We start from the raw sequence: 23,797 nt of genomic DNA on the forward strand, positions 1-23,797 counted from the left end.
TTAATGTGTGAAAGTTACATATTTGTAAAAAATACTTTTGAATTTCGCACACTGCCTTTTCAGCGGAATGTTGTCGAGGTGTTCCGCTAGCGGAAGCCCTGCGCTAGAAAGGTTAAGTACAAATTCTTACAATGATAACCCACTGTTTCCCAGTACGCGAACTGTCTTGTTCAGGGGCAGCTTGGGGATTCGATCTAGCAACCTTTCAGTTAGTGGCCCAACACTAACCACTAGGCTACCTGCCTAGCGGTATAGAGACAAAGTGGCATCGCAATTCAACGGCTCAAACACCAGACGTATGTGGCAGGGCCTACAGACAATCAAGGACTACAAAAAGAATACCAGCCCTGTCGCAGACATTAAAGTCTTGCTGCCAGACAAATTAAACAATGTCTTTGCGCGCTTTGAAGACAATACAGTGCCAACGACACGAACCGCTACCAAAGACTGTGGGCTCTCCTTCTCCGTGGCCGATGTGAGTAAAACATTTAAAACGTGTTAAACCTCACAAGGATGCCGGCCCAGAAGGCATCCCTAGCCGAGTACTCAGAGCATGCGCAGACCATCTAGCTGGTGTGTTTACAGACTTATTCAGTCAATCCCCATCTCAGTCTGCTGTCCCCACAAGCTTCAAGATGGCCACCATTATTCTTGTTCCCAAGAAAGCAAAAGATATCTGAACTAAATAACTATCATCCCGTAGCACTCATTCTGTCATCATGAAGCGCTTTCAGAGACTAGTCAAGGATCATATCACCACCTTACCTGCCACCCTAGAACCTCTTCAATTTGCCAGTCTCAACGTCAACAGGGAAGAGGCAACTCCAGGATGCAGGCCTTCTAGGCAGAGTTGCAAGGAAAAAGCGACATCTCAGACTGACCAATAAAAATAAAAGATTAATATGGTCAAAAGAACAGACACCTGACAGAGGAACTCTGCCAAAAAGGCCAGCATCCCTGAGTCGCCTCTTCACTGTTGACGTTGAGACTGGTGAGATTTTTCCAGCCAAAGAGAAGAGTCGCAAAAATCAGAAATAGAATTAATCACTAACCTTTGATGATCTTCAGATGACACTCACAGGACTTCATGTTACACAATACATGTGTTTGGTTCGATAAATTGCATATTTATATGAGAAAATCTCAGTATACATTGGGGCGTTATGTAAAGTAGCCCAAAAACATTAGGTTTTGCAGAGAGCCACATCAATTTACAGAAATACTCATAAATGTTGATGAAAATACAAGTGGTATACATGGAACTTTAGATACACTTCTCCTTAATGCAACCGCTGTGTCAGATTTCAAAAAAGCTTTACGGAAAAAGCAAACCATGCAATAATCTGAGTACGGCGCTCAGAGCCCAAAAGATCTGCCATTATTGTGCAGTCAGAAGTCAGAAATATCATTATAAATATTCACTTAACTTTGATAATCTTCATCAGAATGCACTCCCAGTTCCACAATAAATGTTTGTTTTGTTCAATAATGTCCATCATTTATGTCCAAATAGCTCCTTTTGTTTGGATTTGTTTACCAAACGCTCTAACTCACGAAGGGTGTTCACTAGGAGCAGACGAAGAGTCAAACAGTTCCGTTACAGTTCGTAGAAACATGTCAAAAGTATTATAGAATCAATCTTTAGGATGTTTTTAACCTACCTTCAATAATGTTCCAACCGGAGAATTTCTTGGTCTGTACAAATGCAATGGAATGAGAGCTAACTCACGTGAACGAGCGTCACGAGCTCAGGCATTCTGGCAGACCTCTGACTCAATCCCCACTCATTTGACCCCCCTTCACAGTAGAAGCATCAAACAAGGTTCTAAAGACTTGACATCTAGTGGAATCCTTAGGAAGTGCAACAACCAATATCCCATTGTATCTTCAATAGGGAATGATTTAAAAAATGACCGACCCCAGATTATCCACTTCCTGGTTGGATTTTTTCTCTGGTTTTTGCCTGCCATGAATTCTGTTAAACTCAGACATCATTCAAACAGTTTGAGTGTTTTCTATGTAAATATGCATATATTAGCAACTGGGACTGAGTAACAGGCAGTTTACTCTGGGCACCTTATTCATCCAAGCTACTCAAAACTGCCCCCAGCCTTAAGTTAATGAAGATGCCAGCTGAGGACTTGAGGCGTCTGTTTCTCAAACTAGACACTAATGTACTTGTCCTCTTGCATCGGGGCCTCCCACTCTTTCTATTCCGGTTAGAGAAGGGAGCAGTACACAGCGTTGTACGAGATCTTCAGTTTCTTGGCAATTTCTCACAAGGAATAGCCTTCATATCTCAGAACAAGAATAGACTGATGAGTTTCAGAAAAGGTCTTTGTTTCTCGCCATTTTGAGCCTGTACTCGAACCCAAAAATGCTGATGCTCCAGATACTCAACTAGTCAAAAGAAGGCCAGTTTTAGTGCTTATTTAAATCAGAACAGTTTTTAGCTGTGCTAACATAATTGCAAAAGGTTTTTTTGCAAAAGGGTTTTTATTTTGAATCTTTTCTACATTGTAGAGTAATAGTGAAGACATCCATTGTGAAATGACACGCATGGAATCATGTAGTAACCAAAAGTGTTCAACTCTTCAAATATATTTTAGGTTCCTCGAAGTAGCCACCCTTTGCCTTGATGACAGCTTTACAAAAGCTTGCCATTCTTTCATACAGAATAAATCCATCCAGAATGCATGAAATGCATTTCAATTAACCGGTGTGCCTTTGTGCAGGTTCATTTGTGGAATTTCTTTCTTTAATGAGTTTGGGCCAATCAGTTGTGATGTGACAAGGTAGGGGTGGAATACAGAAGATAGCCCTATTTGGTAAAATACCAAGTCCATATTAAGGCAGGAACAGCTCAAATAAGCAAAGATACATGACAGTCCATCATTGCTTAAAACCTGTTATGGCTGCGATCCCTGTACAGGAATCAACATCAGGGGAAATTTCAGTGTGACATCTAAAAATACGTTGTAACATTAAACAAACTACGTTTTCCAATTTAAAATAGCTATTACAGAGAACAAATACCATGCTTTTGTTTAAGAGCAATCAACAAAACATTTTCCGCCATGACAGTTTACACATTCACATCTGAAGGTAAAAGTATGACTTACATTCTGATATCTTGCTCTTATTTCTCTTCCTGAGGGTCCCAGTGATCAAATGAAGTGCCGTTTTTATTTTTTTATTTGTAATGAAATGTGTGGTTTGTTTGTGTGTGTTGGTGTAATAAATATTTATTTATATATATATTCCATGTCAGATATATATTTTCCATTTTTTAAATTCAAATGGCATGGAGCAGCAACAGCAACACACACATGGCCACTGCGCCTGCTACTCCTCTTCATTTCCATATGAAATAGCCATTGGGTGCTGTTCAGGGGAGGGCAGGCCCTCAACAATGGCCGGAGTTGAATGGAAGAGCAATTCACCTTAGTGACTGTTTCCTCTGCTCTATACAATACATATGTTTATTTTATGTGATGATAAAAGGCTCATACAATACAAATATTTTTTCTTTCACAGTGATAGCGACTCCGACTGGGAGCCCCCGGCGCCAAGCTGCCCGCTCTACCTCTGCCCCCAGTCGTGTTCATATGCCACAGTTCATTACTGCAGGCATGACTGTGCCTCAGGGCCAAAGGGGCACAGCATGGAGGCGTCGTTGTGTTGTGTCGCATGAACTGCACCACTTGTTCAGTTTGCCTCTGCTTTACATCAGAAAGAGACTGCTATGGGACATGGCACAGCAGCAAAATATTGTGTTGAGGACTTCCAAAGGGTGTACTGTTTAAAATATATATTTTTTTTATTTTTTTTTGTTGTTGGTGTGTGTAAGAATTGCTTTTTGATATGTTGTATATAGTTATTTGCACTGTTGTATATAGTTATAGGTCATTTCACTAATTCGGCCACTTGTGTACATTTGGGCAACTTGTGTGGGACACCTGGGTGACTTATCAGTCTGAAACATTGCACACCTACAGTTGCCCTCTTGTGTTATCCATCAAAATGATCTCCAGCATCCTATTCTAGTACATGTGAAAGATACTACAGCAATAAAAAACAGAAAATGTATGCTCTCTTTCTCTTTTCTTCCATCAGATCTACTGTGTTATATTCTCCTACATTCAATGAACATTTCCACAAACTTCAGAATGTTTCCATTCAAATGATACCAAGAACATGCATATCCTTGCCTCTGGGGCTGAGCTACAGGCAGTTAGATTAGGGTGTTTTCAGGTGGAAATTGAGAACAAAGGGTTGCAGCCATAACAGGCTGCAATACAGAAAAATTCAAGAACTTTGAAAGTTTTTTCAAGCGCAATATTGAATCTGGCTCTCACGAGGACTGCCACAGGAATGGAAGATCCAGAGATACCTATGCTGAGGAGAGTAAGTTCATTAGAGTTACCAGCTTCAGAAACTGCAGCCAAAATAAATGCTTCACGGAGTCCAAGTAAGACATCTCAACATCAACTGTTCAGGAGACTGCGTGAATTAGGCCTTCATGGTTGAATTGCTGCAAAGAAATCACTACTAAAAGGACACCAATAAGAAGAGACTTGCTTTGGCCAAGAAACATGAGTAATGGACATTTAAACTGGTGGAAATCGGTCCTTTGGTCCGAGTCCAAATGTGAGATTTTTGGTTCCCAACCGCCGTGTCTTTGAGAGACACAGTAGGTGAACGGATAATCTCTGCATGTGTGGTTCCCACCGTGAAGCATGGAGGTGTGATGGTGCTTTGCTGGTGACAAGTGATTTTATTTAGAATTCGCAGCACACTTAACCAGCATGGCTTCCACTGCATTCTGCAGTGGTACGCCATCCCATCTGGTTTGCACATAGTCCCACTCATTTTGTTTTTCACCAGGGCAATGAGGGCTATTTTACCAGGAAGGAGAGTGATGAGTGCTGCATCAGATGACCTGGCCACACAATTTGAGATGGTTTGGGATGAGTTGGACCACCGACTGAAGGAAAAGCAGCGAACAAGTGCTCAGCATATGTGGGAACTCCTTGAAGACTGTTGGAAAAGTATTCCAGGTGAAGCTGGTTGAGAGAATGCCAAGAGTGTGCAAAGCTGTCATCAAGGCAAAGGGTGGCTACGTTTTTTTGTTCACTTTTTTAAAACTTGTGGTTCCTACATGATTCCATTTGTGTTATTTCATAGTTTTGATGCTTCAAAAGAAGCCACCCTTTGCTTATTTGAGCTGTTCTTGCCATAATGGGGCGGCTGGTAGCCTAGTGGTTAGAGCGTTGGGCTAGTAACTGAAAGGTTTCTGGATCGAATCCCCGAGCTGACAAGGTAAATCTGTCGTTCTACCCTGAAGGCAGTTAACCCACTGTTCCTCGGTAGGCCATCAATGCAAATTTGTTCTTAACCGACTTGCCTAGTTATATTTAAAATAAAATGGACTTTGTCTTTTACACAATGGGGCAATCTTCTGTATCTTGAGACAGCACAACTGATTGGCCCTCAAATGGAAGGACAGAAATTCGACAAATGTTAAAGTAAATAAAAACCCTGGACTAGGTGTCAACTTTTGACTGGTACTGTATGCGTGCATACAGTGCATTCAAAGTATTCAGACCCCTTGACTTTCCAAATATTGTTGCGTTTTGTCTTATTCTAAAATTGATTTTTTTTTAAATAACTCAGCAACCTACACACAATACCTCATAAGGGAGACTTATCTCCCTCACCAACTTCAAACATCTGCTATCTGAGCAGCTAACCGATCGCTGCAGCTGTACATAGTCTATTGGTAAATAGCCCACCCATTTTCACTTACCTCATCCCCATACTGTTTTTATTTATTTACTTTTCTGCTCTTTTGCACACCAATATCTCTACCTGTACATGACCATCTGATCATTTATCACTCCAGTGTTAATCTGCAAAATTGTAATTATTCGCCTACCTCATGCCTTTTGCACAATGTATATAGACTCTTTTTTCAACTGTGTTATTGACTTGTTAATTGTTTACTCCATGTGTAACTCTGTTGTCTGTTCACACTGCTATGCTTCATCTTGGCCAGGTCGCAGTTGCAAATGAGAACTTGTTCTCAACTAGCCTACTTGGTTAAATAAAGGTGAAATAAAAAAATAAAATAAATAATGAATAAGTGATTTTTTTGTGTGTGTAATTTTTGCAAATGTCTTGAACATAAACTGATATCTTATTCAGGGCGGCAGGTAGCCTAGTGGTTAGAGCGTTGGGCCAGTAACCGAAATATTGCTAGAGTGAAATCACCGAGCTGACAAGGTATTAATCTGTCATTCAAATCAAATCAAATTTTATGTGTCACATACACATGGTTAGCAGATGTTAATGCGAGTGTAGTGAAATTCTTGTGCTTCTAGTTCCGACAATGCAGTAATAACCAACAAGTAATCTAACTAACAATTCCAAAACTACTGTCTTATACACACACACAAGTGTAAGGGAATAAAGAATATGTACATAATGATATATGAATGAGTGATGGTACAGAGCGGCATAGGCAAGATGCAGTAGATGGTATCGAGTACAGTATATACATATATGAGTATGTAAACAAAGTGGCACAGTTAAAGTGGCTAGTGACACATGTATTACATAAAGATGCAGTAGATGATAGAGTACAGTATATACACGTATACATATGAGATGAATAATGTAGGGTATGTAAACATTATATTAGGTAGCATTGTTTAAAGTGGCTAGTGATATATTTTACATAATTTCCCATCAATTCCCATTATTAAAGTGGCTGAATTATTATTCTGCCCCTGAACAAGGCAGTTAACCCACTGTTCCTAGGCCGTCGTTGTAATTAAGAATGTTCTTAACTGACTTGCCTAGTTAAATAAAGCTAAAATAAAAAACAAGTATTCCTACCCTTTGCTATGAGACTCGAAATTGAGCTCTGGTGCTTCCTGTTTCCATTGATCATCCTTGCTGTTTCTTCTACTTGATCGGAGTCCACCTGTGGTAAATCCAATTGACGAGATATAATTTGGAAAGGCACACACCTGTCTATATAAGAGGTCCCACCATTGACAGTGCATGTCAGAGCAAAAACCAAGCCATGAAGTCGAATGAATTGTCCATAGAGCTCCGAGACAGGATTTTGTCGAGGGTCACGTTTGGGGAGGAGTACCAAAACAGTTCTGCAGCATGGAAGGTCCAAGAACAGTGGATACAAACATTCTTGGAATAAGTTTGCAACTACCAAGACATCCTAGAGCTGGCTGCCTGGCCAAACTGAGGGGGTGAAGGGCCTAGGTCAGGGAGGTGACCAAGAACCCGATGGTAACACCAGAGTTCCTATGTGGAGATGGGAGAATCTTCCAGAAGGACAACCATATCTGCAGCACTCCACCTATCAGGCCTTTATGGTAGTGGCCAGACAGAAGCCACTCAGTAAACGTCACGACAGCCCGCTTGGAGTTTGCCAAAAGGCACCTAAAGACTCAGACCATGAGAAACCAGATTCTTTGGTCTGATGAAACCAAGATTGAAATCTTTGCCCTGAATGCCAAATGTCATGTCTGGAGTAACCTGGCACCATCCCTACGGTGAAGCATGGTGGTGGCAGCATCATGCTGTGGGAATGTTTTTCAGCGGCCAGGACTGGGCAACTTGTCAGGATGGAAGGAAAGATGAACTGAGCAAAGTACAGAAGTCCTGACAAGGTTTTCAAGGCTATCGGACTGGAGTGACGGTTCACCTTCCAACAGGACAACGACCCTAAGCACACAGCCAAGACAACGAGGGAGTGGCTTCAAGACAAGTCTCAATGGCCTTGAGGCCCAGCCAGAGCCTGGACTTGAACCTGACCGAATATTTCTGGAGAGAGCTGAAAATAGCTGTGCCGCAACACTCCCCATCCAACCTGACAGCGCTTGATGGGAGAAATTCCCCAAATACAGGTGTGCCAAGGGTGCTTCAACAAAGTACTGAGTAAAGGGTCTGAACACTTATGTAAATACAACCCACCCCACCCCCCCACTGAAAAAAATGGTAAATCGTTTTGTTTTTGTTTTTTTGGCTTTGTATTTTATGGGGTATTGTTTGTAGATTGGGGGACTATTTTAGCCATTAGAAAAAGGTTAACCCTCTAGCGCAGAGGTGGGTAATTCCTTTCCCCAAGGGCTTACTGATGTTGCACTTTTTTTCCATCCCTGGCAAACACAGCTGTTAATCAAATTGCATTCTAAACTGAAGATCATGATTAGGTGATTAGAGTCAGGTGTTTCAGCTGGGGCTGGGTGGATTTTTTTGTGTGACTCCAATCAGGCCCTTGTGGACTGGAATTAACCACTCCTCAAATCATATTGGTCACATACACATGGTTAGTAGATGTTAGAGTGTAGCGAAATGCTTATGCTTCTAGATCCAACAGTGCAGCAGTATCGAACACGTAATATCTAACAATTCCACAGCAAAACCTAATACACACAATCTAGTAAAGGAATAGGAATATATGGATGAGCAGTGAGAGCAACTAAGATGCATTAGATACCATAGAATAGTGTACAATATATACACTACCGTGCATGCGTTTGGGGTCACTTAGAAATGTCCTGAGAGCACTTTTGTCCATTTTTAAATTAACATCAAATCTATCATTAATAGTGTGGATGTTGTAAATGTCCTTCTGTAGCTCAGTTGGTAGAGCATGGCGCTTGTAACGCCAGGGTAGTGGGTTCGATTCCCGGGACCACCCATACGTAGAATGTATGCACACATGACTGTAAGTCGCTTTGGATAAAAGCGTCTGCTAAATGGCATATATTATTATTATTATTATTATTATTGTAGGTGGAAATGGCTCATTTTTATGGAATTGACATACGTACAGAGGCCCGTTATCAGCAACCATCACTCCTGTGTTCCAATGGCACGTTCTGTTGGGGGGGAGGCTATCCCTATGTTTTATTTTAAATTTCACCTAAAACGACATACCCAAATCTAACTGCCCTCAAGCAAGGATATGCATATTCTTGATACCATTTGTTAGGAATTAAAGTTTGTGGAAAAGTGAATTTATTGCGGGAGAACAACACAATAGATATGGTAGAAGAAAATAAAGACAAAACAACCGTCGTTTTTTTCTACTACCATTTTTGAAATGCAACAAAGGTCCCACTTCCAGCCATCACTCTGGTCATAATTCCAATTGTGTCCACCAGATGGCAGCAGTGTGAAATTCTCAGATGGGCAATTTGAAGTATGAGCAAACTACATGACATTTAGTGTGAAGTCACCCAGGTAAATTTGGGCAAATCATGAAGTAGACATTTGCATTCATATTACATTTTTCTGTAAGAATATCGTAAAATCTGTATACTTAGACTTAGCTTTTCCAGTATTAGTAGTCATTATAAGTTCAACATTTGCAAAACACCCAGTTCTCATAACTTCATAACTCTGAATATTCGTATACATTTTTGTCTAAAAGGAAAGACATGCTGTCGCATAAGGTTAGCAGCTACATTTTGCGACAGATACAGGGTTCCGGATACTCCCGTAAAGCCCAGTTCATTGGCTATCTAGCTAGCTTTGTTTGACCCCGATTAGTGTTTATTTAACAAAGTTAGTCGACCAAAGAAGGCCGCCTGCGTCGTCGGCATGCAATGAAGGGGTCACTGACCAAATATACTACACCCCTAATGATATAGTGAAGTCTGGTTACGTTCTAGGATCTCTGAGGAATACATATGAACGTGATTTGACTGGTTGAAAGAACGTTTAGGGTTAGATTTTCACAGATTCCTTTCATTGCAAATAGAACGAGTGAAAATACAAAATCGATCGTGTATGCTGTATGGACCTTTTTAGGATATGAAAAAGGATTTTCTCTAACAAAACACCACTTCATTTTATCTCTGGGACCCCTGGGTTGATAAATCAGAGCAAGATTTCAGAATGTAAGTACACATTTCACCATCAGAGTAGAATATATCAGACCTATTTTTTCGCAGTAATAGCTACTGTAAATTTGATAGTGCAGTTATATTAACGAGAATTTAAGCTTTCAGCCGACATAAGACACTTATATGTACGAACATTTGTTGTTTCTCTAAAATCTGCGATCGTCGGGGCGCCTAACCCTGAGAAGTTAACATTCAAATACCATTATAGAAGGTAAAGTAAAAACACACCGGTCCCTGCATCAATACCAGTATATCATAAAATATTATATACCGCCCAGCCCTATTGACACATACCAACAAACAGGTCCGATCATTCTACAGTGGTCCCTGTAGCGTACTCTCAACCCGGTGTGATTAGAAACGTCCAGTTTCGATTGACGCAACAGTCAACGTTTGAGCTGACCACCCTTTTTTTTCGCATTTTGCACAAACAGTCCTTACCAAGTTGTCCTGAATGTGACGTGGTTTACAATGTTTAGACATCCACAAAAGTTGCGACAGCATAACACAATTATCTAAACCGGAAAATGAAGGCTACATTAGTCCTGGCACTAACCGAAGAAAGATAGCTAAATATGACTGCTTGTGTTTTGGCAAACTCACAGCCTACAGAAACCACAATATGAATTAGCTAATGGAAATTACTATTGACAATTTATCACTTCAAAGTTGAGCTCACCATTGATTGAAATAAACCTTTTTTTACTCTAAATCGTTAGTAATCCGATGGGTAGTTTGTACTCGCCACAATTAGTTCTCTCACATCAACCAAAGACAAGAGACGATATGAGTTTGGTCAGTTTTCAGTACTCATGTTGAAGGGGGTATGTAGTCTACGATCATTCTCTTCCGGAAGTTTCCTCAAAAGATTTGTGAACCATTCCTTCACCTCATTTGGTCATTACCTTTTTGGTCTGACAGATGTTTACGTGACCCTCCAAATGCATTGTATATTGTCAACAAACATGGCGCCACACATAGCTTAACATTAGGCTCATCATAAATCAGTTCAACCTCCAAAAATGTATTTCAACCACGTCATATAGTTTCCATCACAATCTACTCAATCGGAATGCATGATTTGCACCAGTTCTTGAAAACATGAATAAAACTAAATAAATTAGCATACAGAATGTATGTATACAGTAGAAATGACAACACGATATACAGAAAATAAGGCACTGAAATAGGAACGCACACGTCCAAAGTTACTATTTGTAAAAAAAAACAATTCACGGAATGCGAGCACCAGCCAGAAAATGTGCCAGGGGAAAAAGATTTGTGCAAGACTGCAAATGTCTGCATAATTCATCTGTGGAAATGCTTGGGATCTCCACGAAGAGAGAAGATTACCGAGCCGGTCAAAGCCTCAAACATAAATGGTCCGCAACAGTGAAATGGGCTACTCTGTGTGAATTAATATAGAAGCGGAACACACCTCAATTCAAACAGTTGTCAGAAAATGAAACTTCTTAGAAAATAATTGGAAATTGACAAGTGGAAACATAGCCTATACATGATTAGCAGGCCGCACAGGTTAACTGTCCTGTTGCGTAATAATATTTTTTAACAGTGACATCACATGAATGAAACTTTTTTTTGTAAACAAAATAGCTCACACTAGGATGACCGTTATTTGGAACTCACACGTTAAAAAGGTTAATAATAATACCATAAAGTAGGCTTAGTTCACTTATTATTGGTCTGTGAGATAGGTGGGTATTCAGCCAGCTAATGCATCCCCTTTAGCAGTGGAGGCACCAGTTAAAATGGAATTGATTGGTTTGAGATTAGATTAGAGGAGCCCAGCATGGTTCAGCACTTAGCACTGCTCTCCTACACTATCTAAACAGCTGTGAATCTGCACAGGGAAAGGGAGTGAAATGAAGGTAATTCTGACTGTAGTATTTACCAGTACCACCCAAGTCAGTTTCCCCACTCCATACAGAGGCAATGACATGGTACTAATCTGCTGGTTGGAGAGTCAGTGAGCGCTACAACACATGGAGGTGAGGTGTGTGTTTATGTGTCTAGCTTGGAACTATTGAGTCAGCTGCAAATGCACACCACACACAAAATATGCATGGTGAACACAATCTGCCATAGATTCATCATACAACTAATGGCCTCTTCCACTAGTAGCAAGCATAATGGGATTTGGTGGGCTCTGCAAAGGCCGCGCCTCTCAGCAGTCAAGGGCAGACTAAACCTACCAGGTGTTACATTGTTCAGCTTGAGTGTTAAAAATAAAATAAAAAAAGAGAAATGGGGTAGAGGAGAGCGCAAGCGGGAGAAATCAAGAGAAGGGGCGAGACCAACGAGGGAGAGTGGGGGAGCACAGGCTTTAGATTACCAACTCATGTATTCAGTTTTCAGCAGCAGAGAGGACTATAGCAGCAAGACCCACAAGTCAGGTTCAGTTAGATTAGCCTGCTGAAGTACACTACATGCTTGTGTAATGTATACAAAGCCCATTTGTCCAACGTTTAATGCACTAGGTTCAACAAGCAAAAACATCCTCTAACAGGAACAGGTTTCAAGAAATATGCTCTGAGAAATGTATGTTATCATGGTCTGAGCAGCAGCATTTTTCAGTGTAGTTAGAACAGTTGTGTCCCACACAATCAGGTCTGTGCGTATCTGACAGGCTGGATTTTAGAACATATGATGGACCCCTTGCCAGCCCACCCAGCCAAACTCGATACCCAGCCCACCAGGAGCATACCACAGGGGTGAGTGTATGTAGGGGTGAATGTGTAGACAAGGTGGACAGGTGTGAGCCATTTCCCATAGGAGCCAGCTGCCACACCCAATACAGAGCACAGGGAGTGATTGAGCTTGTTGTACAACTACAGCAATATATCTGCCGACAAAATGGGTTCATTTGATGACGTCTCCATGTTTAGCATATTCAGGAACGTCAGTTGACAATTCCACAGGGAGAGACGAGAAGCTTAGCTATCCCAAAAAGAAGCGGAATGGGAAAGTTACGTAGCAATCAAGAGTGAAAAACGGCATCGATAAAAATAAAAAATAACAGGCCTCCATTTTCCAGTCAGTCACATAGATGCGGATCAAAGGTCTGTGTGAGTGTGTACTGTATTCAGGTTCCCTTCACTGCTATTCTGTACCATTAGCCTCAGCCTGTACATGTACTTTCACTGTTTATTAATAATCTGTAACATTCATGATGCAGCTACGCCAGAGCAGTCACAGCCAGTGGGGGCTGCTGAGAAGGAACACAGTCACATGAAACATATTTGACTAAAGACCTGGAAAATACTAAGAGGTTCTTTGTGAAGCAGGCAAAAATAGACGCTTTAACGTCTTCCTCATAATAAGGGGGGGCTCTGTCGTGGCCTCTAGGCTTGAATCCACTGAACATGGAAAAACAAAATACGTGCTTTTCATTGGTTCTGGAAATAAGAATAGAAAAGGACTGGTTGCACCAACAAAAAAATCGTAATCGTAACAGCTGATAAAATAGGCCTGACACCTAAGACAAATATTTTTGTTTTGAGAATAATGCTTCACTTAATATGGATTTATAAATAAAAATTTACATCAGTGAGGAAGACCTCCAAGAACCACAAAGTTTCTCAAAAAAAGTCTAGTCTTACAAAACCAGCACACATGTCTTCCCCATTCTTTCTCCCTGAACTAACAATCTCTATGGTGACATGTCTTATATATCAGTGAGCAAAATGCATTCTTCTACTAGACTTTCTCTTTCAAAAAGCATCAGCAATTTATAGAAGCTTTCACACATGCCCTGAAGAACCATCTCTCTCCAGCTCAATCTGACAGTTGAGTTGAGACAAAAGCAATGGCAGAGGGGAGGACGTTTTAAATAGAACGGGAACAAGATCCATTTGTGTGCGGCTTGATAACAAACCATGAAGAGGGTGAGGGAGGGGAACAGGGGTCATAGAGTATTGAGGAGGCCGGGGCAGGCGGGCAGTCAGCTGGTAACAGTCACCATTTCCCTCCAGTCAGTCCATTGTTTTAGATGTAATGACTCAAGATGTCTACCCGGTTTCCCACCAGGGTTCACAGAACACAGATAGAGCAGGACCGGCGGTTGGTCTGTCACACAGATCGGAGTGGGTGTTTTACTGTCAAGAGCCTTCTCTTAAAACACCAGGGCCAACAGACTCCACAATAGATGGAATGCAACAGATGCTGGTCCTCATCGGCCTGGCGGCTCGCATGGAGCAATGGTCCCATACTTGTTTCCTGTAGTGCGTGTCCGGGCATTACATAATGGAGTAGAAGGAGAAGAATGTGAGGAGCCTGCTCAGTGTTCTGATTAAAAGAGCATGGAGGATTAGAATTCCAACGGAACAATCAATAGCGATACTGAGAGTTCCTTTGGCCCCATGTTTTCGAATGCTAAACTAAAACAGTTTCAAGAGAATGACGAGTGTTCTGTTATGTCATGTGAATGACCGACACATTCATGTGAAAGGTTGACAATGAATGTGTCGGTCAATCTCATTACAGATAAGGTAACAGCACCAACTTAGTTCATCAATGCAAATAAAAGATGCATTGTTAAGCCAACTCTTCCTAACACAATATTACAGATACATCTTCAAAACGCAGATCATTAAACCATTTCAACCGGTTATTTTTCTGCTTCAATAGAGTGATCAGGGGCATGCAACTCGTTTTCCTTCACAAAGTACATTTAGTGCAACACATTCGGCAGAAAATAGCTTCAGATGACAACAGAAAGGCAATGCTATTTGGCCAGCAGCCACACATAGCTAGCTAAGTAAATTAGCTTATAATGAAAAGGCTAGGTATTTTTTTGCAAAAACAAATGCATGATCATAATATTTCTAATGTTTATCAGAAAAATTTAGCCAGCTACATTTCCTAATGTTTTCTTCAAGTTCATCTAACATTCTGAAAAAATAAAAAAGTACTGTGAGAAGTGGCTCCACAACAGTCAGAGCTCTGTCTGCTGATAGAACGCTGGTTCGTGAATATAGATATTTCATTGATAACGAGAGCTTATTATTACATTTATCTGAGTTTACAAAACACATCGATATAAAAACACAAATATTTTTCATTCTTGCATTAATGTGACCCCAGAAATTAGTGTTTTAATTAAACGCATAGCCTTTGACATCTCTCCCCTCTTATAAATCTGAAATCCCCTTACCCCAGGCCGAGCTCCGATACACACACCCCCTCCCCACATATCTTCACCTTCTCATCATGCATCTGATCTGACACAGGGCTGTGTTAACCCTATCCCCCACCTCAGGAGTTAATTACCAGGTTCATAGACACCACAGGTCAACAGACACCGCAGGGATGGTTACACACCTACCCTGTTATTTCTGGCTACAACAGTGTCTCCCCTGTATTGGCTTCAACATCGACCCTGACTTACTGCACAGATGAACACATCTGTGTGTGTGTAGAACTCCGCAAATCAATGCCTCTGGCTAACGATTCGCGGGACAACACACATGGGAATGTCTGGACTTCTACAAAGTACAAAAGCCATTGTATACCTCAGACCATTTCCTTGGCCACAAGCTAAAGAGATCTCCTCTACACTAGGAATATTAGGCTGTGTCATCATCCACATCCTTTGTTATATTCTGCCTCATGCCATCTTTTGGGTGACAGAGGCCAAACTGAATAGTGATCAATAACATTTGAGACAGGAAGGAGGAGATCAATATATTTGGGCCGGGGACCTCAGGGGTGTCTGGGACCCAAGCACCCCACCTAACTACAGATCATTGATTCTTCCTGGATGGGCCTGATAGTTATTATTGTTCACCTCAGTTGGTCGGTTTCAAAAATCAATGCACATCTTGTGCTGTGAGCGAGTTGGCATTTTCCTTCACTACATCCATGTCTGTCTGATGAGAACAATAGTAACTACTAGCTAGAGATATGTTGCTTTATGTCTCTGGAATGGATCGAATGGTTAACAAGGCATAGATGGTTTGCAGTGGGGCTAGGAAGGAAATGCCATTTTCAGTGTTCACCTGCTTTCCCCACTTTGCTGAATACAGATGCATGTATTGAGCTCATGGGGCTTCGAGCCCACCTAATAAAGACATTAACCAGCCACAGTCCCTGAGAGTTACTGCTGATGTCACAGGTACTGCTGATGTCACATGGCTGTTATTCAGGGTGGCTCTAGGGAACAGCTGGTGGTGAATATCAAAGACAGGGCAGCTCAGCAAGTTATTGCAACAAAATTGTGGGCTGTGTGTTTTAACATGGTCGGTCGTGTATGTGTTACTCACAGTTCGTCTCGTTGCCGTTGTGACAGCACCATGGTGGCAGCAGGGGTATGTGGGAGGGGCCAGGTGTGGTCAAGCACAAGGCGTGGCTTGCAGCTGCTTCAGTTTCCCCAGTCAGAAGATCAGATCAGTTCAATCTAATAAACACCAGACACACTGACAGTGATGGCGTTCCGATGCACAACAACGACGGCGGCTGACTGGGGGATGGAGGCTCTGCCACTAACGCAGGACTCTGCCCCCCAAAAGCTCTGGCTCCAGGAACGAGACGAGGATAACGCCTGCAGTAGGGTTACCAGTCAGTTCTAAACCGCATCTGGAAAGAGAAAGAGCAGGAAGAATATGAGCATGAGAGAGAAAGTCAAGGGAGAGAGAAAAGGAGAGCGAGCGGTCAGTATTATGCATGACAGACACCACATAGAACTGGGGGATGGGGACGAGAACATTCATATGACAGTAAAGATCATGTGTCTAAAGCAGAGGTGGGCACATTTTTGGGCACAAGGATCGCGTCGGGATTTAGAAATTAAACGGAGGGCCAATTTTTGGGGGGGACCAAATGTTGGTTAAAATCCATTTGCGGGGCATCCCGAGTGGCGCAGCGGTCTAAGGCACTGTGCCTTAGTGCTTGAGGCGTCACTACAGACCCGGGTTCGATCCCAGGCTGTGTCACAGCTGGCCGTGACTGGGAGATCCATGAGGTTGCGCACAATTGGCCCAGCATTGCCCGAGTTGAGAGAGGGTTTGGCAGGCTGAGATTTCCTTGTCCCATCGCGATCTAGACTCCTGTGGTGGGCCGGGCGCATGCAAGCTGACAGTCGCCAGGTGTACGGTGTTTCCTCTGACACATTGGTGCGGCTGGCTTCCGGGTTAAACGAGCATTGTGTCAAGAAGCAGTGCGGCTTGGCTGGGTCGTGTTTTGAAGAACTCACGGCTCTCGACCATCACCTCTCCTGCACCTGTACAGGAGTTGCAGCGATGGGACAATTGGATACCACGAAATTGGGGAGACAAAAGGGGTACTTCCTCCAGCCCACAAGACAAAAAAAAAGAACTACAATGTGTGCCCCTTTTTAACCTTGGTCTAAAGCCATCTCGTCACAATACTGAGAACCAGAAAGATATGGAGAGGTCACAATAATGCAGCTGACCTCTTGAATCAATAGACTGTAATATACTTAAGGCTTGGTCAACACAATGTGACACCCAGTAAGAATTCAAAACATCCTCATTTTCATCAGGTGAGTCACCTGTACAACTCTCCCAATAACCCCTCTTCTTCTAACTTCCACCACCAACAACCCACTACTCCAACCCTATGAGGTAGCCTGGTCATGTCACGGTGGCAGTTCAGTCTGGAGACCTTGGTTCCCCCTGTAGGGAGACCCTGACATATGCAGGATAGAGAGATGACCCAGATTCATCCAGCTGAAGGCAGCCCACTTCCGTTCCCATCCCAATGGCTGTCCAATAGAACAGTAGAAAGCAGGACAGACTCATGGCCGACTGTACAGCCAAATCTCCAGGCAGACCCAAACTAATTTTGGGTCTGAATTGTTTGATAACAATACAAATTAAATCAACTGACAACGGCTTCAAAACAACAGGGCTCAAATAATTAATTTAATAATTCAATCAATCGCCTTTTTAGTCTCATGGTTTCAAAGAGGTGGACCGATTAATTAGGGCCAATTTCAAGTTTTCATAATCGGAAATCAGTATTTTTTTTACACCGATTTAAAAAACCTTTACACCTTTATACTTTATTTAACTAGGCAAGTCAGTTAACCTCTTCAACCTATGGGGGCGCTATGTCATTATTGGATAAAAAGACGTGCCCGTTTTAAGCGCAATATTTTGTCACGAAAAGATGCTCGACTATGCATGGAATTGACAGCCTTGGAAAGACAAAAATCTGACGTTTCCAAAACTGCAAAGATATTATCTGTGAGTGCCCCAGAACTAATGCTACAGGCGAAACCAAGATGAAGTTTCATACAGGAAATGCCCCAGATTCTGAAGGCGCTGTGCTCCAATGTCTCCTTATATGGCTGTCAATGCGCCAGGAATGAGCCTGCACTTTTTGTCGTTTCTCCAAGGTGTCTGCAGCATTGTGACGTATTTGTAGGCATATCATTGAAAGATTGACCATAAGAGACTACATTTACCTGGTGTCCCGCCCGGTGTCCTGTGTCGAAATGATTGCGTAATCTGTAGGTCCATGCGCGTTCCATTTCTTCAGAAGAGAAAGTCAACTGCCACGAAGGATTTTATCGTCGATAGATATGTGAAAAACGCCTTGAGGATTGATTCTAAACATCTGTTTGCCATGTTTGTCAATATTATGGAGTTAATTTGGAAAAAAAGTTTGCGTTTTAATGACTTAATACATACATTTTTTTCCTTACCCAAATGTGATGAACAAAACGGAGCGATTAGTTGACACAAATAATATTTTTTGTAAAAACGGAACATTATCTATCTAACCGAGTCTCCTCATTGAAAACATCTGAAGTTCTTCAAAGGTAAATGATTTTATTTGAATGCTTTTCTGGTTTTTGTGAAAATGTTGCCTGCTGAATGCTAACGCTAAATGCTACGCTAAATGCTACATTAGCTATCAATACAGTTACACAAATGCTTGTTTTGCAATGGTTGAGAAGCATATTTTGAAAATCTGAGATGACAGTGTTGTTAACAAAAGGCTAAGCGTGAGAGCAAATAGATTAATTTCATTTAATTTGCGATTTTCATGAATAGTTAACGTTGCGTTATGGTAATGAGCTTGAGGCTGTAGTCACGATACCGGATCCGAGATGGCTCGACGCAAGAAGTTAAGAACACATTATTTTCAATGACGGCCTAGGAACGGTAGGTTAACTGCCTTGTTCAGGGGCAGAAAGACCGATTTTTACCTTGTCAGCTCGGGGATTCAATCTTGCAACCTTACAGTTAACTAGTCCAACGCTCTAACCACCTGATTACATTGCACTCCACGAGGAGCCAAGAATGCACGAATGCAGTAAGCCACGGTATGTTGCTAGCAAGCATTCACCTTTTTGGGACAGGGGGCAGCATTTTCACATAACGTGCCCAGAGTGAACCGCCTCCTACTCTGTCCCAGATGTGAATATATGCATATTATTATTGGATAGAAAACACTTGATATTTCTAAAACTGTTTGAATGATGTCTGTGAGTATAACAGAACTCATATGGCAGGTGAAAACCTGAGAAAAAAATCCAACCAGGAAGTGGGACTTCTGAGGTTTGTAGTTTTTCAAAGCTTGGCCTACCGAGTACACATTGAGATATGGATGAGGTTTCACTTCCTATGGCTTCCACGAGATGTCAACTGTCTTGAAACTTGAATGAGGATTCTACATTTAAGGAGGGGCTCATGAGACCTGTTTGAGTCAGTGGTCTGGCAGAGAGCCTCGGTCTCATGACGCGCGCTCCCGACAGAGTTACCTCTGGTTCCAGTGCCTTTTCTGAAGACAAAGCAATTCTCCGGTTGGAACATTATTGATATTATATGTTAAAAACATGCTAGCGATTGATTCCATAAATCGTTTGACATGTTTCTAAAAGGACTGTATAACGGAACCTTTCGAGTTTTGTCTGGACGAAGTATCTGCGCCTCATGGAGATGGATTACCGGGCTGAACACACTAACAAAAAGTGGCTATTTGGACATAAATGGAACAAAATCAGTAATTTATTGTCGAACTGGGATTCCTGGGAGTGCCTTCTGATGAAGATCAAAGGTAAGTTAATATTTATGGTGTTATTTCTAACTTTGTTGATTCCAAAATGGCGGCTATTCCTCTGGCTGTTTTGGGTTCTGAGCGCAGTTCAAATTATGCTTTTTCCGTAAAGTTAAAAAAAAAAAAAAAATCTGGCACAGGGGTTGAATTAAGGAGAAGCATACCTTTAATTCTGTGAATAACACTAGGATCTTTAATCAATGTTTATTATGAGTGTTTCTGCAAAATCACTGGATATTTTGGAATCAAAACATTACTGCACGTAAGGCACCAATGTAAACAGATTTTTGGATATAAATATGCACATTATCGAACAAAACAAACATGTATTGTGCAACATGTCCTATGAGTGTCATCTGATGATCAAAGGTTAGTGATTCATTTTATCTATATTTCTGCTTTTTGTGACTCCGATCTTTGGCTGGAAAAATGGCTATGTGTTTTTCGACTTGGCGGTGATCTAACATAATATGTTGTGCTTCAGCTGTAAAGCATTTTTTGGACACGATGGGTAGATTAACAAGATGTTTATCTTTCATTTGCTGTATTGGACTTGTTAACCTCTAGGGTAGGGGGCAGCATTCAGAATTTTGGATGAAAAGCATGCCCAAATTAAACAGCCTGCTACTCAGGCCCAGAAGATATGATATGCATATAACTGGTAGATTTGAAAAGAAAACACTAAAGTTTCCAAAACTGTTAAAATAGTGTCTGAGTATAACAGCACTGATTTGGACAGGCAAACCCCTGAGAAAAATCCATTCAGGAAGTAGGTTTTTTTGCTGGTTTTGTAGTTTTCTATTCAATGCCATTACAGTATCCATTGACTTAGGGCTCAATAGGCAGTTCCTATGTCTCCCACTAGATGTCAGTCTTCGCAGAGCTTTTTCATGCGCAATCCCGAGACTGCATTTCTTGTTTACCTTTTATATTGACAACATTGTCTAGTTGAAAGTTGAAATATTATAGAACATTTAGGCTAAAAACATTGTTTGACATGTTTCTATGAACTTTACAGATACAATTTGGATTTTGTCTGCATGTTTTGACTGCGTTTGAGCATGTGGATTACTGAAGAAAACGCGAACAAAACAAACATTTTTTGGATATAACGAGAATTTATCGTACAAATTTAACATTTACTGAGTAAATGAATGTCTTCTGATTGCCACCATATGAAGATCAAAGGTAAGGGATTACTTTTCTCTCTATTTCTGAGTTTTGTAACACTTCTGCTTGGCTGGTTACTGTTTGTAATAATTTGTCAACTGGGCTGTGTTCTGGGCTAGGTATGCTTTCGCCGAAAAGCATTTTATAAATCTGACACCATGGTTGGATTAACAAGAAGTTCATCTTTAAACCTATGTAAAAATGTGTTTTGTTTTCTGAATTTTTACAATGAGCATTATTGTATTTGGCGCTCCGCAATCTCACTTGATGTCGGCCAGATGGGACGCTAGCATCCCACATACCCTAGAGGAGGTTCATGTGTGAAAGTTACATATTTCTAAAGAATATTTTAGAATTTCGCGCGCTGCCTTTTCAGCGGAACGTTTTTGAGGCGTTCCGCTAGCGGAACCCCTGAGCTAGAAAGGTTAAACTTTTTCTGTGTGTTATGTTAAAATTAAGTCTATGATTTGATAGAGCAGTCTGACTGAACGATGGTAGGCAGCAGCAAGCTCGTAAGAATTCATTCCAACAGCACGTTCGTGCATTTTGCCAGCAGCTCTTCGCAAGCACAGCACTGGTTATGACTTCAAGCCCATCAACTCCCTAGATTAGGCTAGTGTAACGGGTGGGAAATGGCTAGCTAGTTAGCGGGGTGCGCGCTAATAGCGTTTCAAACGTCACTCGCTCTGAGACTTGGAGTGGTTGTTCCCCTTGCTCTGCATGGGTAACACTGCTTCAAGGGTGGCTGTTGTCGATGTGTTCCTGGTTCGAGTCCAGGGAGGAGCGAGGAGAGGGACGGAAGCTATACCGTTACACTGGCAATACTAAAGTGCCTATAAGAACATCCAATAGTCAAAGGTTAATGAAATACAAGTGGTATAGAGAGACAGTCATAATAACTACAACCTAAAACTTCTTACCTGGGAATATTGAAGACTCATGTTAAAAGGAACCACTCGATTTCATATATGTTCTCATGTTCTGAGCAAGGAACTTAAACGTTAGCTTTCTTACATGGCACATATTGCACTTTTACTTTCTTCAACACTTTGTTTTTGCATTATTTAAACCAAATTGAAAATGTTTCATTATTTATTTTAGGCTAAATTGATATTACTGATGTATTATATTAAAATAAGTGTTCATTCAGTATTGTGTTAACTGTCATTATTACAAATGAGTTTTTATTTTTATTTTAAATAGGTAGATTAGACTTTTTTGGTCCTCCAATAAATCGGTATTGGCGTTGAAAAATCATAAATCGGTCGACCTCTAGTTTCTAAACATATTAACTATTACTTAATTTTATACAAACTCAAAGTAAAAGGGCATGAGTGCTTCCAAGCATACAGGAAAACATACTACACAACCAATTGATACTTGGGATTAACCTGAGTTTACAACCACGGCCATCCGCCACGGTAAGCCTCTTAGTCTACTGGGAGCAGGATCACGTCGTCTCACCCAGACCAGTAAACAAAACACAGCTGTTAAATGCTAAGGGGGAATCTCAAAGTATTTTCCTTGATTCCTGGGCTTCTTCTCCTCCAATGCATTCCTTGTGTCCCTACTCCTCATATCCTTCTCAACAACGACAGAGGTAAATGACGAGAGCATTGGAAGAGAAGATCAATTCCAGAATTCGCTTCAACATAGCACCCAGGACAAGGTGACCCAAAGGCACAGGGCCCTGCGTTGACTAATATTTGTGTTTTATTAGGATCCCCATTAGCTGTTGCAAAAGCAGCAGCTACTCTTCCTGGGGCCCACACAAAACATAATACAGAATGACATAATACAGAACATAAATAGATATGAACTGCTCAAAGACAGAACTACGTACATTTTTATTTTTTATTTTAAAGGCACACGTAGCCTACATATCAATGCATTCAAACTATTTTGGCAAATAGGGGAGAGGCGTAACTAGGTCGGCCGATTATGATTTTTTATTTAACCTTTATTTAACCAGGTAGGCCAGCTGAGAACAAGTTCTCATTTACAACTAGTTCCACATGGAATAAACAAGCATACAGTCAATAACACAATAGAAAAGTCTATATAGTGTGTGCAAATGAAGATTAGGGAGGTAAGGCAATAAATAGGCCATAGCGCCGAAATAATTACAATTTAGCACGGAAGCAGTGTTGTATGGCATTCGTCTGGAGCTTAGTTAACTTCTTGAGTCGAGCCATCCCGGATCCGTTATCGTGACTACAGCCTCAAGCTCATTACCATAACGCACACGATAACTATTCATGAAAATCGCAAATGAAATTAAATGAATCTATTTGCTCTCAAGCTTAGCCTTTTATTAACACTCGTCTCAGATTTTCAAAATATGCTTCTCAACCATTGCAAAACAAGCATTTGTGTAACAGTATTGATTGCTAGCGTAGCATAGCATTTAGAGTTAGCATTCAGCAGGCAACATTTTCACGAAAACCAGAAAAGGATTCAAATAAAATCATTTTCCTTTGAAGAACTTCAGATGTTTTCAATGAGGAGACTCAGTTAGATAGCAAATGTTCCATTTTTACAAAAAATATTATTTGTGTTGACAAATCGGTCCGTTTTCTTCATCATTCTTCATCACGTTTGGGTTAAAAAAAAGGGCTGTTGACCGGGGTAGGGGTAGCCAG

At 41.2% G+C, this 23,797-nt stretch overlaps 1 protein-coding gene across 3 annotated transcripts in view; it reads right to left on the reverse strand.

Annotated features, from left to right (window-relative positions):
• The window catches only part of LOC118371218 (lissencephaly-1 homolog A), an 82,084-nt gene that overhangs the window by 35,582 nt on the left and 22,705 nt on the right, over positions 1-23,797 (reverse strand). For all 3 annotated transcript variants that reach the window (XM_035756699.2, XM_035756622.2, XM_035756765.2), the window contains exon 2: positions 16,223-16,535. In XM_035756699.2, coding sequence (XP_035612592.1) covers positions 16,223-16,254 — 32 coding nt within the window. In that variant the 5' untranslated portion in view covers positions 16,255-16,535. The remainder of the gene's footprint in view (positions 1-16,222; positions 16,536-23,797) is intronic.

The sequence above is a fragment of the Oncorhynchus keta genome, chromosome 1, assembly GCF_023373465.1.
Source record: "Oncorhynchus keta strain PuntledgeMale-10-30-2019 chromosome 1, Oket_V2, whole genome shotgun sequence".
NCBI lineage: Eukaryota > Metazoa > Chordata > Actinopteri > Salmoniformes > Salmonidae > Oncorhynchus > Oncorhynchus keta.